At 32.5% G+C, this 18,187-nt stretch overlaps 1 protein-coding gene across 1 annotated transcript in view; it reads right to left on the bottom strand.

Moving 5' to 3' along the window:
• Positions 1 to 18,187, bottom strand: part of MMS22L (MMS22 like, DNA repair protein) — a 124,733-nt gene that overhangs the window by 99,900 nt on the left and 6,646 nt on the right. Inside the window, exons 4-9 of the mRNA XM_069488296.1 lie at positions 17,043 to 17,130; positions 16,770 to 16,947; positions 13,195 to 13,285; positions 11,548 to 11,678; positions 7,253 to 7,366; positions 100 to 276 (exon numbers count right to left, since the gene is read on the bottom strand). Coding sequence (XP_069344397.1) covers positions 100 to 276; positions 7,253 to 7,366; positions 11,548 to 11,678; positions 13,195 to 13,285; positions 16,770 to 16,947; positions 17,043 to 17,130 — 779 coding nt within the window. The remainder of the gene's footprint in view (positions 1 to 99; positions 277 to 7,252; positions 7,367 to 11,547; positions 11,679 to 13,194; positions 13,286 to 16,769; positions 16,948 to 17,042; positions 17,131 to 18,187) is intronic.

Below are 18,187 nucleotides of genomic sequence, written 5' to 3' on the forward strand. Positions count from 1 at the left end.
TGTAGGATTGTAATCTGATTTTTTGTATTTTCTGCTTTCTAATTTGTCTAAATTATTTTAATTGATAATATAAGAAAATTTAAAAGAACAAGATCTTACCATTTCATCTGGTACTCCATGACGATCAAACTGGTAAAATGATGCTACGTGAGTAATAATCCACCAGCTAAAACCTAATGGGTCCCTGGACTGGATTACAGGCACAGAGGGTCTTCTCTGGTCACTTGATTTTTCAAAGAGTGTTTTAAGTACTTTATTCAACCAGTTCCAAAATGACTATAGAAACAGAGGTAATATGATTCAGTTAAATTAAGACAGTTTCAATAACCTTTGATTTAGGATTTTTCTCCATTTTTATAATCACACGTATGTACAAAAGAGAATATAAAACACATGCAAAACGTAAAGAATAGTAAAAATACCTAGGTTAAGAATTAAGAACATGTAGTCGTATACTTTAGAAAGACTCCATATGTCCCCACAATCACTTCTTTTTTCCATCCAGGGGTAACAATTTTGCAGACTTTTATGATAAATCATTCGCTTGTTTTTGTAAGTTCTGTCACACAAGTATGTGGGCTTATATCACAATTTGTATGGCTTGATCTGTTTTGTTTTTAATGCATATTTGTATTCTTACGTGGCTTGTTTCTACTCTTTTGTGACTTGTTTTGCTCAATATTGTTTCTGACAAGCTCATCCACATTAATGAGTATATCCATAGTTCACTGGAATATTTTAGTATATGACTACATTATAAAACATTTATCCAATCAACTGTTGTTGAACATTTAGTAAGTTTTTTTCTAGGTATTTTTTTCATAGGTATTTCATGTAAATGTTAAAGTTATCAGAGATAAAGTTGTTGGCAATATCTCTTACCTTTCTAATAAGCAGAATCTGAAGTCATGTTCCTTTTTTTATTTCTAGTATTGACTATTTTTGTAATCATCTCAAGAAAGATTGGCCAATTTTAGTTATCATTTTCAAGACCCCGCTTTTGTATATAGCTATCATGTCCCTTCAGCTTCTTTAATCTGTAAATGTTCCTCAGATTTTATCATTCATAACCTTGATACTTTTGAAGTATACAGGCTTTACTTTGATTCAACCGGTGTTTCCTCATTAGATTGGTATTTGAAATTTTTGGCAAGAAAACCACAGAATTCTTTTTGTTCTTTCAATCAATGCATTATATTGGGGGTACATGATATCAATTTGTCCTACTGATTAACTTTTATTACTTGGTTAAGGTAGTATCTGCCAGATTTTTTACACTATAAAGTTAATATTTTCCCCTTTGTACTGATAAATAGAATGTGGGGATCTTACCAAATTATGTAAATATCCTGTTTTTCATCATACTTTTGTCCACTACTTTTAGCATCCATTGAAGAGTCTTGTCTGAAACAATTACTACGAGGCTATCAAATGGTGATTTTCTGATACCATCATCACTTCTACATTTATTAGGAGGAGTTTCCCTTCTCCTCATTTACTTATTAATATCAGTATGGTTTCATCTGTTTTGTTTTTAATGCATATTTGTATTCTTATATGGCTTGTTTCTACTCTTTTGTAACTTGTTTTGCTCAACATTGTTTCTGACAAGCTCATCCATATTAATGAGTATATCCATAGTTCATTGGAATATTCTAGTATATGACTACATTGTAAAACATTTATCCAATCAACTGTTGTTGAACGGATTACAATCCTTTTCCATCACTCATTTTATAGTGGCTCAAATTTCCCAAGTTTAGCCTATGGAAGACCTTCATGCTGGCTCTTGTGTCCTTTTGACATGTCTTCATCATTTTTTGAGCACTTCCTTAGTTTCTGGTACAGGATGTTCCAGGTTGATGTTTACTTTCCGTGCCATACCCTGGAATCAGTCATTTGTCCAAGAAGCATTGTTTCCTTTCATTGAACAATAGTTATTTTAAAACCAAGATATAGCTCTAATTCATGTACTGTTACTCAGATGTCATTGCTTCTAAGCCAATCTAGTGTAAAAGGTAGGACATGTACATATGCACACACACATACACATCTAGTTTTATATATTAAAAAATATGCATTTCATAGTATCTTGAATTCTAATACAACACATTATGGCTCATGCTAGCTTTCTCTTTCCGCATTTGTAACTCAGTTTTCCAACAGTGACAAACCTGGCTCTAAGTATCCACAATTTATTTGTTAATTTGCTCAGTCCTAGAATACAAATAAAGTATTAATAGATTTAAAACTGCTAAGCCTCATATAACAATGTAAAAAACAAACCTAAGAAAAGTCCACTGTTCATAGTTCTTTACAATTTTTTTCTCTTTAGCCTTAGAGTATATAGTCAAAATAGTATATCATATGTTCCTAACACAAAGAAATGTTAAAACACCTGAGGTGGTGGATACCCCAATTACCCCGATTTTATTAATTCACACTGTATGTCTGTATCAAAACATCATATGTACCCTATAAAGACATACAACTATTACATACTAATAATTAAAATCTAAATTTTTTTTAAAATAAACCCCAAATCGTACATTCCAAAGTTACCTAGATTAGTATGCCCAACCTCCATAAAGAATGCTATTCATTTGAAATACTGTTAAGTTCAGTTATTTCTCTCTATATTCCACTGAGTGTACCTTCCATACATATTGATTTATTTTTGGAGCATGTGAAAGATTAACAGGATTCTAAAGTCAGAACTATACAAAGAGCTACATCAAATCCTTCCACTCCATTTTTACCCATTGATCTTTATTTCTACCCACCAATCTCAATAGTTTCATCTTTGCAATATTTCTTTGTGCACAACTGAACATACATATGTATATTTCCTTCTTTTTCCTACATTCTTATATAAAAGGTAGCATTCTATAAATATTCTTTTGTACTTTATTTTACCTAATAATATATCTGGAAATCACTTCACATAAGCTCAGATAGCTTCCTCATTCTATTGTACATCTACAGATATAATGGTTAATTTTATGTGTCAATTTGACTGGGCCACAGGATGCCAAGGTATTTGGCTAAATATTATTCTGGGTGTCTATGAAAGTGCTTCTGGATGAGATTAAGATTTGAATCAGTAGACTGAGTAAAGCAGACTGCCCTTCCTAAGGTGAGTCAGCTCCATTCAAGCAATTGGAGACCTGAATAGAACAAAAAGGCCCTCCTGTGAATAGAGGAAGAGTCTCTCTGCTTGACTATCTTTAAGCTGGGACACTGGTCTTTTCCTGCCTTCAGACTTGGACTCAGACTGGAAATTACACCATGGGCTCCCTGGTTTGCAGGCCTTTGGACTCAGATTAGAACTATACCATCAGCTCTCCTGGGTTTTCAGCTTGTCAACTGCAAATTCTAGGACTTCTCAGCCTCCGCAATCGTGTGAGCTAATTCATTATAATAAATCTCATGTACCTATATATCCTAGCCAGTGTGCAGATGAAGCATTGTTTATTCAACTACTCTCTTAAATATGGGAATTTAGCTGGTTTCTACTATTACGCTATTACAAACAATGCTATAATAAATAATATGCATTTTAATTTGGGGGCATATACATCTGGGGTAATGCTTAGAAGAAGTGGGATTGCTAGGATCCAAGCTATAAAATCCTTGGCTTATACTTTTTCATCGAATTTTTTAAATGCTCCATTGTTGCCTTGATTTTATATTATTTTTGAGAAGTCTAGTGCCAGTCAAATTATTTTGTTCTTTATAAGTAATTTGGTTTTTATGCCTGAAGAACTTGGAAGATTTCCTAGAGGACTTGAAGATTTTTTTCTTTATATCTGCATAGTTGTAGTAGGACAGGTCTTGGGATGGATTGCTTGGGGTTAATCTTTCACATTATCCAATAGGCCCTTTCAATATATAGATTTAGGTCTTCTTTTATTTCTGAGAAGTTTCCTTAGATTACAGTTTCGAATATTAGCTGTATCCCATTGCTTTGTTTTCTTCTTAGGGATTCCATTTATGTGTATGGTTATTTCATCTTTGCCTATCTTCCATTTTGACAATTTTCTCTCTAACTCTTCATTTTTTTTTTTTTTTTTTACCTCCTTTGTACTCCTTCACTTGTTTTTCAGACTTTCTTCCATGCCCCTTATTATATTTTCATTTAAATCTATTCTCCCTTGGGCATCGTGTAATTGAGTCAATTATAATACCATTTTCTTCTTCCAGTTTCTCTCCTGCATTTAATTTACTCTTTTCATCCATCCCTGGTTTTCTGTCCGTTTGTTTTTAACATTTGAATACCTCATTCAAGGTGGGTTTTTTTTACCCCCAGATGTTGCCTAAGCATCTTTAATTCGATCTGCAGTGCTATCTTACAATTTTCTTCTGCTTTATAGTTGCTTCTGGAGAGAGGGTATCATCAGCTGAAATGTATCAATTCTCTTCTCGGTTTTCTTCTAGTAACTTCATAAAGGCTTACGTAGTTTCATTCTCTTCATTTTGTAGATCTGGACTAATTTAAAGGATTTCTAGTTCAGGAGCAGTTTCTTTTGACAATGTACCAAAGTCCCATTTCTTTATTGGATTTCCTTTTTTTTTTGGATGGTTTGGTTGTGGCGGTGGAAAAGTGGGTGTAAGTCCTTTGATTATTTTTGGTGGTGGTGGTGGTGGTGGCGATGTTTTGTTTTATAAGACGCTAAATTTTCTGCTTTCATTTTTTGTCCCCTTTACCCATTTATACTTCAAAAGCTACAACTCTCTTTTTGCCTTTTCATTCTCCAGAAACTCTGTCTTCAGAGACTGCCATACACACACTTTTAATAGTAAATATATTTTCTCTCCCTTATGATTTTCTTAACATTTTGTTTTCTCTAGCTTACTTTATTGTAAGAATATAGTCTATAATACATACAACATACAAAATATGTGTTAATTATGTATGTTATCAGTACGGCTTCTGATGAATAGTAGGCTATTAGTAGTTAATTTTTGGGGAGTCAAAAGTTATAATGGTTTTTTACTGCATGGGGTGGGGGTCAAAACCCCATGTTGTTCAATGGTCGATTATAGTTTTATTTGCTCTTGCTGTTCTTTATTTTGTGGGAAGGTATTGTGGAAAGATACGGGTTTAAGCATTCATCCACAAGTTGTTCTTGGCTACCTGTAAGTCAATGGCTTGAAATTTTAAATGAACTCAGCCTATAAACCCGCATAAGGGCTTGGATTGCAATAATAAATGCATAGAAGCAATCTTAAACTTCTGCAAAGCACCACAGTTAAAGACGGGCAATTTTCCTTACAAATTTACTTGAGTTTCTAGTTCATCTTCTTGAGTGCTCAGTTTTATGAATAATTGGTTTATTAGTAGGCTGCCAACTTGGGTCAGCCCTGAACTTTGTCTTCCATTCGTGTACCCTATAATGCCTAAAAGCCAAAGTTCAAGTTTACACAGTTCAGCAACTACCTATTAGGATATGAGGAAGTTTCGATGTTCAGCTCTTCTGAGTTCCCAACTGCATTTAGTATTTGGTCTCAGTACTTCTTATTTTCTACCAGCTTACTGACACATTTAAAATGCTTATTATAGAGTATCGAGGATGATTAGACTATTTTTAGCAAGAAGTTCAAATTGTCTTACTCTCAGAAATGGAAACTCCTAATTTGACTGTCAAAATAAAATAGGCCTCAAAATTTGTGAATAATATAACTTATTTTAGCTGTATTAAAATAATGAAATGACTAGACTTTCATTATTTTAAGATAAGTATAGTTATCACATAAAATGAAGAGCATGTATGTCACTTAGGTTAAATAGTACATATTACTCTGCAAATGTATATAATTTAATATCTTAAATTGTACCCATTTTTCTGCTTACAAATCTAAAAAAGGACAACTGGCAACAGGATGAACATGTCTACATTACCTATATGTAGTTTATACTTCAAGACTGCGCTTTATAAACCAAGAACAATTCTAAAGAAATACAAAATGCCTACAATTAAGTAAGTTTGTAGAAAATGAAAAAAATTAATGTTTGCCATGGCCATGTCAACAAAACTTTTAAAACTAGCAAATGATCAAAGGGAAAAAGTCACTGAGACTTTTTAACATTTAAATCTCATTACAGAAAGCTGAAATCTACTTTTGACAAACCAAAATGCCAGGAGAAAAAAATTCTTACGTGATAATAAGCAAAAGTACATTAAATTTATACTTATTTGCTGATAAAATTTATACTTATTTGCCACTAAAACATAAATACAGTGCTTGTAAACCTGCAAAAATATAGTTGTTATTAAAATTAGATAGCAGCACTCAAATCCCTAATTATAGAAAACTGGGAAATTAAAAAAAGAAAATGAAAAATTAAAATTACTTTTTCATATACTATAAAAAATTGTTAGTATTACTTCACAATGGATTGTTCACACTTACTTCTGCCTATGGATATTTCTCTTTTTCAATAATCTACAACACTTGAAATAAAATAAAGCCCTGTTCTAAAGACTCAACTGAGAATGAGGTGAAAGAAAATCTCCCATCTTCCCCTTTGTGCTTTTTTTCCTCCTCCTTTAAAATATGCTGTAAAACTGAGAAATAGAAACCTATGTTTTATTTATCCCCAAATCTTCTAAATCTGCCATATTCCTGAATAAAATGTTTTCTGGATTACTAGAGGGTATTAAATATTTGGCCTAAAAGGTTCCTGTTAAGAACAAAATAAACTTAAGAAAATAAGAGTCAAATCTTCTACTTCTCCTAGATTTTTCATATTACTAACTTGGGGTTAAAAATAAATAGGGTTGGCTCGGCGTAGTTGCTCAAGCCTGTAGCATTTTGGGAAGCCAAGGCAGGAGGATCATTTGAGCCCAGGAGCTCAAGACCAGCCTGGGTAACAGAGCAAGACCCCATCTCCACAAGAAATAAAAAACATTAACCAGCAAAATGGCATACACCTGTAGTTCCAGCTATTCAGAAGGCTGAGGAAGGAGGATCACTTGAACCCAGGAATTTGAGGTTGCAGTGAGCATGATGGTGCCTCTGCACTATAGCTCAGGCAACCAGTGAGATCCTATCTCAATTAATCAATCAATATATAAACAGGGTTAAAAAATAAAGTAAGTATTCAGTACTCTGTTATTGCTCTGTTTGGTGGTTGTTATTGACTTATTATAATGAACGAAGTTATTAAGATTTTTCTTGGTCCAAACCACTAGATAAATTCAACATAAAAGTTAGTAACAACAACTAACGCATCTATTTTCCAACTTACTTCTGAGAAAGACCATTTACTTCTGTAGTCTAGAAGATGAATGAGTAGAACCCATAATTCTTTAATGCATAGACATGGGCAATGATGACTCATTAATGATTCAGAAGGCCTAACCTGTGGCAAAGAAACAAAACAAGTTATTTATAAGAGAACAGAATTTTACATGCCACGTATATCCTAAATTGTTTTAAAAGAATGATTTAGATAACATAAAATTTATTCTTAGATAAAATTACTTATGAAAAATGTGCCATTTCATTAACTTTTAAAATAAATTTCCATTTTAAACCAAAAGTTCAGAATGAATTTGATTTTCAACTAATAAAAACAAAAAACAAGATAAAACAAAACAAAAAACCTCTGCTTTAATCATCTAGTCCAGTGGTCAGTAAACTTTTCCTGTAAAGAGCTAGATAGCAAATATTTAAGATTTTGTTGCAATACAGTCTCTGTCACAACTATTTAAGTCTGCCATTTTAGCACAAACAGCAGCCACAAACAACAGATAAGAAAATAGACAGAGCTGTGTTCAAGTAAAATGTTACTTACAAAAACAGGTGGTAAGCTAGATTTGGCCTTGGGGCCATGGTTTGCTCTTCTTGACCTAATCCACCTACAACAACAACAAAAAAGACTCCTAATGAAAAGATTAGAAGATAAATTTTGATCTGGGCATGGAGGCTCTATGTCTGCAATCTCAGCACTTTCAGAGGCCAAGAGATGAGGATAAATTGAGGCCAGGAGCTAAAGAACAGTGTGGACAATATAGCAAGACCCCTTTCTACAAAAAATAAAAAAATTAGCCAGGCATGGTGGTGCATGCCAGTAGTCCCAGTGACTAGGGAGGCTGAGGCAGGAGGATCACTTGAGCCCAGGATTTCAAGTTTACAGTAAGCTATGATTATGCCACTGCACTCCAGCCTGGGCAAGAGAGCAAGATTATTTCTCGAAAAAATGGTAAAAAGCAAAGAAAAAAAAAAATGAAAAGAAATTTTGATTCACTGTAAAGCACAGTAAAAATTCTTACAAGATAGAATATATATAATTTAGGGATTTATAAAAATGAAATAATTTCCAAATTATTTACCATTTTGTAACAAAATGTCAATAGTCTTAGATGATGCAGAGAATGTACACTATATTTGCAAATATTGCCACACTTCTGAAATTCATAATGTAGTCAATATTTTATGAATGTTATATATACATTTGAACATAATACATGGTTAAAAATGAACTGTTAGAAGTCCTAGCCAGAGCAATTAGGCAAAAAAAAAAAGAATCTAAATGGGAAAGGAAGATGTTCAATTGTCACTATATGCAGATGACATGATCTTATACATAGAAAACACTAAAGACTCCACCAAAAAATTATTAGAATAAAGAAACTCACTAAAGTTGCATGATACAAAATCGATATACAAAATACAGTACCATTTTTATAAAATAATAAACTATCCAAAAAAGAAATAAAGAAAACAATCCCACTCTTAATACATAGCTACAAAAAAAAAAAATACTTAGAGATAAATGTAACCAAGTAGGTGAAAAACCTTGTACACGGAAAAATATAACCCACTGATAAAAAAAAAAAAATTGAGGATACAAATAAATAGAAAGATATCCTGTGTTCATGTACTGGAAGAATTAACATTGCTAAAATGTCCATACTACCCAAAATGATCAACAGATTCAATGTAATCCCTACTAAAATTTAAATGACATTTTTTTACAGAAGTAGAAAAAAAAAAAAGCCTAAAATTTGTATGGAACCATAAAAGACCCTGAATAGCCAAAACGATCTTTAGCAAAAAGAACAAAATTAGAGGCATTACCACTACCTGACTTCAAAATATATTACAAAGCCATAATAATCAAAATACTATGGTACTGGCATAAAAACTGACACCAGAACAAAAAGCCTAGAAACAAATCCATGCATTTATGGTCAATGGATTTTCAACAAAGGTGATAACAACACACAATGGACAAGTAAGTAGTTTCTTCAATAGTGTTCAGACAACTGGATATCCACACACAGAATAATGAATTTAGACCCTTATCCCACACCATATACAACTCAAAATAAATTAAAGACTTAAATAAGACCTGAAGCCATAAAACCAGTAGAAGAAAACATGGGGGAAAGCTACATGACATTGGCACAGGCCATGATTTCTTAGATATGACCCCAAAAGCATAGGCAACAAAAGTAAAAACAGACAAATGGGATTATACCGAACTAAAAAGGAAACAATTTTCACAGCAAAGAAAACAATCAACAAAATGAAGAGAAAACCTACAGAAGAATGCAAAAAAATATTTGCAAACACATAATCTGATAAGGGGTTAATATCTAAAATATATAAGGAACTCCAATAACTCAATAGCAAGAAAACAAATAGCCCAATTAAAAAATGGACAAAGGACCTGAATAGACACTTCTTAAAAGAAAACATACAAATGGCCAACAGGTAGGTGACAAATGGTCAACATCACTAATCATCATGGAAATGCAAATTAAAACTTGATGAGATATCCCCTCACACCTGTTAGAAAGGCTACTATCAAAAGGACAAAAGACAACAAGTGCTGGCAAGGATGTGGACAAAAGAAAATCCTTGCACGCTACTGGTAAGAATGAAAATTATTACAGCCATTCCATAAAACACTATGGACAGTCCTCAAAAAATTAAAAATAGAACTACCATATGATCCAGCAATCCCACTATATGTAAAAAAAAAAAAAAAATGAAATCAGTATGTTGAAGAGGTATCTGCACTCCCATGTTCACTGCAGCATTATTCACAATATCTAAGGTATGGAATCAACTGAAATGACCATCAACGGATGAATGGGTAAAGAATATTTAATATATATACATAATGGAATATAGTCATGTATCATTTAGCGATGGGATGTTTTTGGAGAAATGCATTGTCAGTGATTTCATCCTTGTGTGAATACCACAGAGTGTACTTAAACATTTTTAGCTACTACATATCCAGGCTTTATGGTAAAACCACCTTGTATATGTGATCCATCATTGACCAAAATGTTGTTATGCAGTGCATGACCATACTATTCAGTCTTAAAAAGAAGGAAATCCTGTCATTTGCAACAACATGGATGAACCTGGAGATTATTATGTTATGTGAAATAAGCCAGGCACACAAAGACAAATATTAATACCACATGATCTCACTTTACACGTAGACTCTCAAACAGTCAAACTCAGAAGCAGAGAGTAAAATGATGGTTACTAAAGGCTGTGAGGGAGATGGGGGAGGAGATGTTGGTCAAAAGATATAAAATTTCAGTTGGACAAGATGAATAAATACAACACTGTGACTACAGTTAACAACAATGTACTATCGTATGTATTCTTGAAAATCACTAAAAGAGTAGATTTTAAGTGTTACCACAAAAAAAATGGTAACAATGTGAGATAATGTATATATTCATTAGCTCTATTCAGCCATTCTATAATGTATGCATATATCGTGCTGTATACAATAAATATACACATTTTGTTTAATTATAAAAAACAAATTTTTGTATCACATCTGGTTAATCCACTATTACTTCAACTGTAAACATACACACTGAATTTAAAAGATAGATAATCAATGCATAAAATGATCTAAATTTTAAAAAATTATAAAACTTGATTCTCCTAAATCTCGATTTTTGACAAGCAGGGTTCATGCTTATAATCTGAAATACGTGACAATATTCTATAAATTTCCACTACTTAAAAATGAACATGTTCAGCAGCACCTTTAAATCAGTCTCCATTAAACATTTTATAAGTGTAATTTAGTGCAAACACACAAATTCATATGATTCCAGATATTTTTTGAAAACAAGCAAATAAAATCCTCCTTCAAAGTTATTTGTCAAATAACTTTAGCTAAGTATTCATTTATTTTATCATTACATAACAGCAACACAACAGACTATTAAAGGGTTGGCCTTTTCTATTTGAACAGAAGTTAAACTTTCAGTCATTTTCTAAACATCTTGTCTTTATTTATTTTTGATAATTTGGGAAAGACTAGTTTCTTAAAAAGAAAAAAAAAAAGTTCCAAAATACTAATTCCAGCCTGCTTTAAATGTTTAAATCAAAATTCTTCTTCTTTTCAGCTCCTAGACAATAGTAACTAAATATAAACTTGGGAGAATTAACAAATAAACCATTTTAGATTAAATTCTTATGGATTAAACCATATGCATTAAGGACCAAATATTGCCTTTAGGTATCAAGAATACAAATAAACTCTTAAAGCATTACCTTGTCATACCTGTTGAGTGAAAGGCTTATTAAATCACACAGGAGACTTTCACAATGTTCTTCAAATAGGCTGATATTGGTTAAATTGTCACCTGCCAGATTCATAAACTGATGACCAAATATAACTTGTTCTGAAAATGTAATAAAATAAATTCTATTTAAAATAATAGGAGATTTTACTAATTCAGAAAGGGAAAAGTGACTGTACCTTTAAATTAAAACAAAACTGAAACATGCAGTTTTAAAAATTGTTTTGCAAATAAAATTTGAATTTGAGGACAATTCCTATATGACCACTGATAAATATTACCTAAAAAAGTTTCCAATCCTTCCAAGTAGCACTTAATAAACTTCTCTTTTCCTAATTAAGTCTATATTTGAAAAGCATAAATGTAACATCACTTTAAAAAAAAGAGGGAACATCAGAAATGCATCCACGTTTCTATTAATGATGAAGTCTTTAAAACATTATTCTTTTCACAAATACTGATAAGCTGACCACATGCAATTGTTTTGTGGCATAAAATAGAGCAAATCAAGGTAACAGATAACCAAAATTTATACCTATATTAGAGTAAGTCAACATGCATATTACTCTAAGAAAATATATGAAACAGAGTCCACATGAGAGAAGAAATTATATATTTGTGTGTATCTTTGTATGTTTTTGTGTATGTACATATGTAACAGTATATAGACATATATATATTTATTAATTGAAAATTATTGTTGGAGTGGTATCTTTACAACCTAAATGATAGGTTGTTAATAAAACTTAAAAACGGCAACAGCAAGATCAGGAATGGGCAATATATGAAATAAATGATTATTAATAATCCATATAAATTCCTACTAAAAAATGAGGCAAATTTGCAAAATATAATGAACAAGTAATTAATAAAGCAAATATAAACAATAAAATTATGTAAAGATGTTCAACTTCACTGGTAAACAATAAATTATAAAACAAAAAAGAAATTCAATGTAATTTTCCATGTATCAGTTGGCAAAAAATAAAAAAAATAATTAAAAATACTCACTGCTGGCTGGCAAGAGTATAAGGTAAAGGCACACTAACAGTCAATTATATAAATTGGTAGGGCTTTACTATATAGCAAAAGAGCAGCATATACATTATTCAAACTGTAATGTGCCATTCTACTTCTAAGACTCTACAGAATAACTGAACATAAATTAAAGATATATATCTATACACAAGGATGTTCAGTGAAAAATTATTTATAACATCAAAAAAATGGATAACTTAATTCTCAAAAATAGAAATGGCTAAATATAGACCCATAACATGCAGCCCTTAAATGGATAAAGAGGAACTATATGTACTAAAACAGATCTCTAAAAAACTGCTAAGTGATATCATCTGTGGTTAGAAACAAAAACAAAATCCTACCTATGAGTTTCTATATATGTATATTAACAGATAGAAAGTAAATATGGAAAGATAAACAAACTAAGCTGTTCCCAAAAGTTATCTCTGGAAAAAAGGAATAAAACTTTCACTTTTTCTTTTGGTTATTATTTGATTTTTTAAAAAAATATCAGAAAGCATTTATTACTTGTATAACTTTAAAAAGCAATCAAAGTTTAGGTTAAAAAAAGACATAAATCAGAAATCCATTAACTTACTCAATTTTTCACCCAGCATGTGAAGAATTTCTAATACCAGCCAATGGACATCTAAGTGAAGATGTAATAAATGCCAGGATGGTGGGAAAAGCTGTGAATGACATTATCAACTGTGATTGAGAATTCATTAATACTTTACTAGGTATTTTATAGTATGTCACAACACTCCTCCATAAACACAAGGATAAAGAACCAATTAACCTACCACTATTCAAAAGCTCAGAGAAAAACCTTTGTCTTGTTCATTAGAGGATTCTTTCATTGAAGATCTTTGAAAGCAGGATATAATTTCATCTGTTGGTTTAAGATAGACCCACCTTGGGGCTGTTGAATAGACTTTTATAGTAAAGGTCCCTTCCAACCAACCTCTGATTCTACTAAAGCTGCAAGGCAGTAAGAGAATTTTTTAAAACACTTATTTTCATAATTTTGTTTTAGAATTAAACAGGAACAGTCTTTTCTAATGTAATAAGTACTCAAAATCTCCTATAAAATATTTTAATGAGAGCACTTTAGACTACCATGTAGACACTATTATTATCCCCATTAAGAAATGAAAGTTAAAAGAAGAAAAGAAATTTACCTCTCAATTAATGCATTAGGATTCAAATCCAATTCTATCTGACTCAAAAATTAGTGCTTTTGGCCGGGCGCGGTGGCTCACGCCTGTAATCCTAGCACTCTGGGAGGCCGAGGGGGGTAGATTGCTCGGGGTCAGGAGTTCGAGATCAGCCTGAGCAAGAGTGAGATCCTGTCTCTACTAAAAATAGAAAGAAATTATCTGGCCAACTAAAATATATATATATAGAAAAAATTAGCTGGGCACGGTGGCACATGCCTGTAGTCCCAGCTACTTGGGAGGCTGAGGCAGTAGGATCTCCTAAGCCCGGGAGTTTGAGGTTGCTGTGAGCTAGGCTGACGTCACAGCACTCACTCTAGCCTGGGCAACAAAGCAAGACTCTGTCTCAAAAGAAAAAAAAAAAAAAAAAAAATTAGTACTTTTAACTACTGTGCTGTACTGGGTTGTCAATAACCTCTCTCCAGTCAACATGTGGCATCACTATAAAAATAAATACAATGACATAACATGTTCCGTTAAAACAACTAGCAACAATGATGGAGAGGGAACTTGCCTTTTCAGGCACACAAACAACATAAAATGCTACACTAATAAAACAGTATTGGCAGAGGAAAAGATAATAAACAAAAGCAAGAACAGGGAAGAGAGAAGGAAAGGCACAATGGCTCACATCTGTAATCCTACCACCCTGGGAGGACAAGCTGGGAAGACAGATTGAGGTCGTGGGTTTGAGACCAGCCTGAGCTAGAGTGAGACCCCATCTCTACTTAACAACAAAAAAATTAGATTACTTGAGCCCAGGTGTTTGAGGTTGCAGTGAGCTATGATGACGCCACTATACTCTAGCTAGCGTAACAAAGCGAGACTCTGTCTCCGGGGGGGAAAAAAAAAAAAAAAAGGAACAGGGAAGAGAGAAATAGATAATATGGCATCTCAAATAAGTGGAAAAAGCATGAGTCATTTGATGAAAGATAGGATTAACATATCCATTTGCAAGAAAATAAAGTCAGATTTCCTACCACACTGCATATTTTTAAAAAGAGAAATAAATAAGAAAATAAGAAATAAATGTAGGGCCAGGCACGGTGGCTCACGCCTGTAATCCTAGCACTCTGGGAGGCCGAGGCGGGCCGATTGTCTTAGCTCAGGAGTTCCAGACCAGCCTGAGCAAGAGCGAGACCCCATTTCTACTAAAAATAGAAAGAAATTATATGGACAGCTAAAAATATATATAGAAAAATTAGCCGGGCATGGTGGTGTATGCCTGTAGTCCCAGCTACTCGGGAGGCTGAGGCAGGAGGATTGCTTGAGCCCAGGAGTTTGAGGTTACTGTGAGCTAGGCTGATGTCACGGCACTCTAGCCTGGGCAACAGAGCGAGAGTCTGTCTCAAAAAATAAAGAAAGAAAGAAAGAAAGAAATGTAAAAATCAAAATTTTTTTCTAAACAGCAAAGATGATAAAACAGAAAAAAAATTGACAAATATAACTACATAAAAAACTTAAATCATCTCCTGGGAAGTTAGCTTAATTGGTAAAAAAAGAAAAGATAAATGGAAGAAATTATCTGTAATACATAATATCCAACAAATATCTCTAATAAGAAGAGTTCCTAAAAAATAAAAGACATGCTCAATAAGAAATACCAATTATAACGAGACTTTTCATATATATTGATAAAATATAAAAAATACAGTCTTAAAAGATGCTTATTTTTTTTGTTGTTTCAAAAAATAGTATTTTACTGCAATCTTATTATTTATTGAAGATTGTAAGTAACCCTGTTTTAAAAGTTCAGTCTTCTTAGCTTCAAATAACCTATCTTTTTAAGTCTGCCTAATTAAAAAGCTTATGAAAGGCAAAACCTAGTTTAAGGACCCTTGTGCACAAATTTTTATTTCTGCTGCTTGATAAATTATTCATTTTTATTTTCTTATGCATTTGATGGATATCTAGAAAATAAAAACCAGTCCAATTTACAGACATTGGAAAGAAAGAAATATATCCCTTCCCTTACAATCTACCCATGAATCTTTATTAAATGATATAATGAAAAGCAATTATCTATTTTCTTTCTATGGATTAGACACAACTTGTGAATTCAGTTAGAACTTTATTTTTATTACTACATATATTGATCTCTGATTAAAAAGTCAATTTTTTGTTTTTGTTAAATTTCACAGAAATATATAAACATTTAATTGTACTTTATATTTTAATAAAAATACATTCATAAAAACTGAATGTTATTCCAATTGGTGATGTCAAATATAATGGAAGGGGTTGAGAGTTCAGGGAATCTTATTGTGAATTATCATAATTTGTCATTCATGTAGCTCCTATTTCCATACAGAGAATCTGTTAGGCCATTATTATTTATAAGCTCAACCATGCTACCAATACAAATTTTTAAAAATCAAACTTCAGACGGAATGATTATCACAGCTAGGAAAAAAAGCACATAGTCAAAACAATCTAAATCACATTCCAAAAAGGTTTCAAAAGTCAGAATAAATATAATGATGTGGTTATGAAAGTATATTTTTTATAAGTTGATCCTTTTGAATCTTACTTTAATATATAAACCACAGATGTCTAAACCTTTATCAATGAGAAAGATGATACAAATTTTAGAAAATAAAGGTTATTTTATTTGCTTTAAAACTTTTAAACATCTACTCTATCACAAATCAAAAGAGAATAGCTATTGATTCAGTGGATACTATTTTAAGAACTTTATGCATATTAACTCATTTAATTCAATAACTCTAGGAATTTATATGACTTATACACACACAGAGATTAAAGCAAGAGATGTCACTTGCCTAAAAGTGCATAATTAAAAAAAGGCAAGAAAGGCAAGAATTTTAACTCAGGACAGTTAGGTTCCAGAGCTTCACTCTTTGACCAATTTCTCTCATTCTTGCATGAATGAGAGAAATTTTTCTCCTCGTGGAGAGAAGCCAATAATTTAAAAATTAAATGGAACAAGGCAAACCTTAATCTGGTTTTGATTTACAAATGCTCCTATATTAATACTGGGAAGTTCAGATAGATGTCCAATATACAAGAGTAACCCACGAAGCTCATCAACCAACACTGAGGGAAGTTGATTCTCCAAAGCCTCATAGGGATGGACAGGAACATGACCCTCATCATTTTGTACTTTCAGGTACCTAAAAAGTAATTAGATAAAATAAACAACCAGATTCTGGATGAATATACAAATAGAAATTCATACAGTAATCAAAATACTCATCTGACTTCTTACCTGAAGATGAAAACTTTAACATAATGGAGAAATGTTACACATTGCTGCCTAATACTGTCTGCTTTGCAGTGTAGGTTTGGTATCTTCCCTGAAACCAAAACAATGTTAACTCAGTTTAAATAATTATCAGTGGGCAGTGAACAAAAAAATTTGCAAGCCATACCATTAGCAATTCTCAATCTTGTAACTTTTCCTTGGACTCTCATGTAGTTCTTGCCCACACCATTTCTCAAAAACTCTCATTAAGGACGCCAGTGAAACTCATGTTGCCCGATATAATGGACAGCATCTGTCCTCAAGTAACTTGCTTCACTGTAGCACTGGTTACACCTGGCTTCAATGACACTACTGACTGCCAGTCTTTCTTTTTCTTTCTTCATATATCCTTTCTCTTACCTCTTCTTTATTGGGTCCTGCTTCTCAATTCTACTACTAACATGGGATCTCTTCAGGACTCAGTCCTGAGCCCTCTCCTCTCTGTACATCTCTTCCTACATGTATGAGCTCATCAGTTCCTTTATTAATAAATGATGATGACTCCAAAAGATTTATCTATATCCCACACTTCTCTTTTGCACTCTAGACCCTACACGTCAAACTGCCTAATTAATATAGCTACACTCGGATTGCTCAGACAGTGCAAATATCACATACTTTGATTTCTTCCAAAACCTGTTCATGCTATCCATGTTTTCTCTGTTTCATTAAATGGTGCCACCAGTAGCCTATGTTATTCTTAATTCTTCCATTTCCTTTAATCTCATATGTAATTCATCGGAGTCCTATTAAGTTTATAACCATATATACTTTGAAACTATCCATTTTTCTTATAATCTCTTAAAACACTGCAACAGGGCTCTTAACAGGTCTTCCCACATCCTCTTTTGTTCCCCCTATGATCTAAATACAAAATCTGCTTAAAATGCATATCAATTCCTGTTGCCCCCAAGTCAAAAACCCATGAGGCTACCTATTGTATTCAGAATGATATCAAAACTCCTTATAATGATTTATAAGTCCCTGAATGACCTTTCAGTAGTTCCTGTCTTTCTCCCAATTTCATCCCATGCCATCTTTCCGTCACTTACTTTAATATTTATATTAGCAACAATTATCTAGGTAGCTATTATGTGCAAAACACTGAT

This window comes from Eulemur rufifrons, chromosome 15 (genome assembly GCF_041146395.1).
Source record: "Eulemur rufifrons isolate Redbay chromosome 15, OSU_ERuf_1, whole genome shotgun sequence".
NCBI classification, from domain to species: domain Eukaryota; kingdom Metazoa; phylum Chordata; class Mammalia; order Primates; family Lemuridae; genus Eulemur; species Eulemur rufifrons.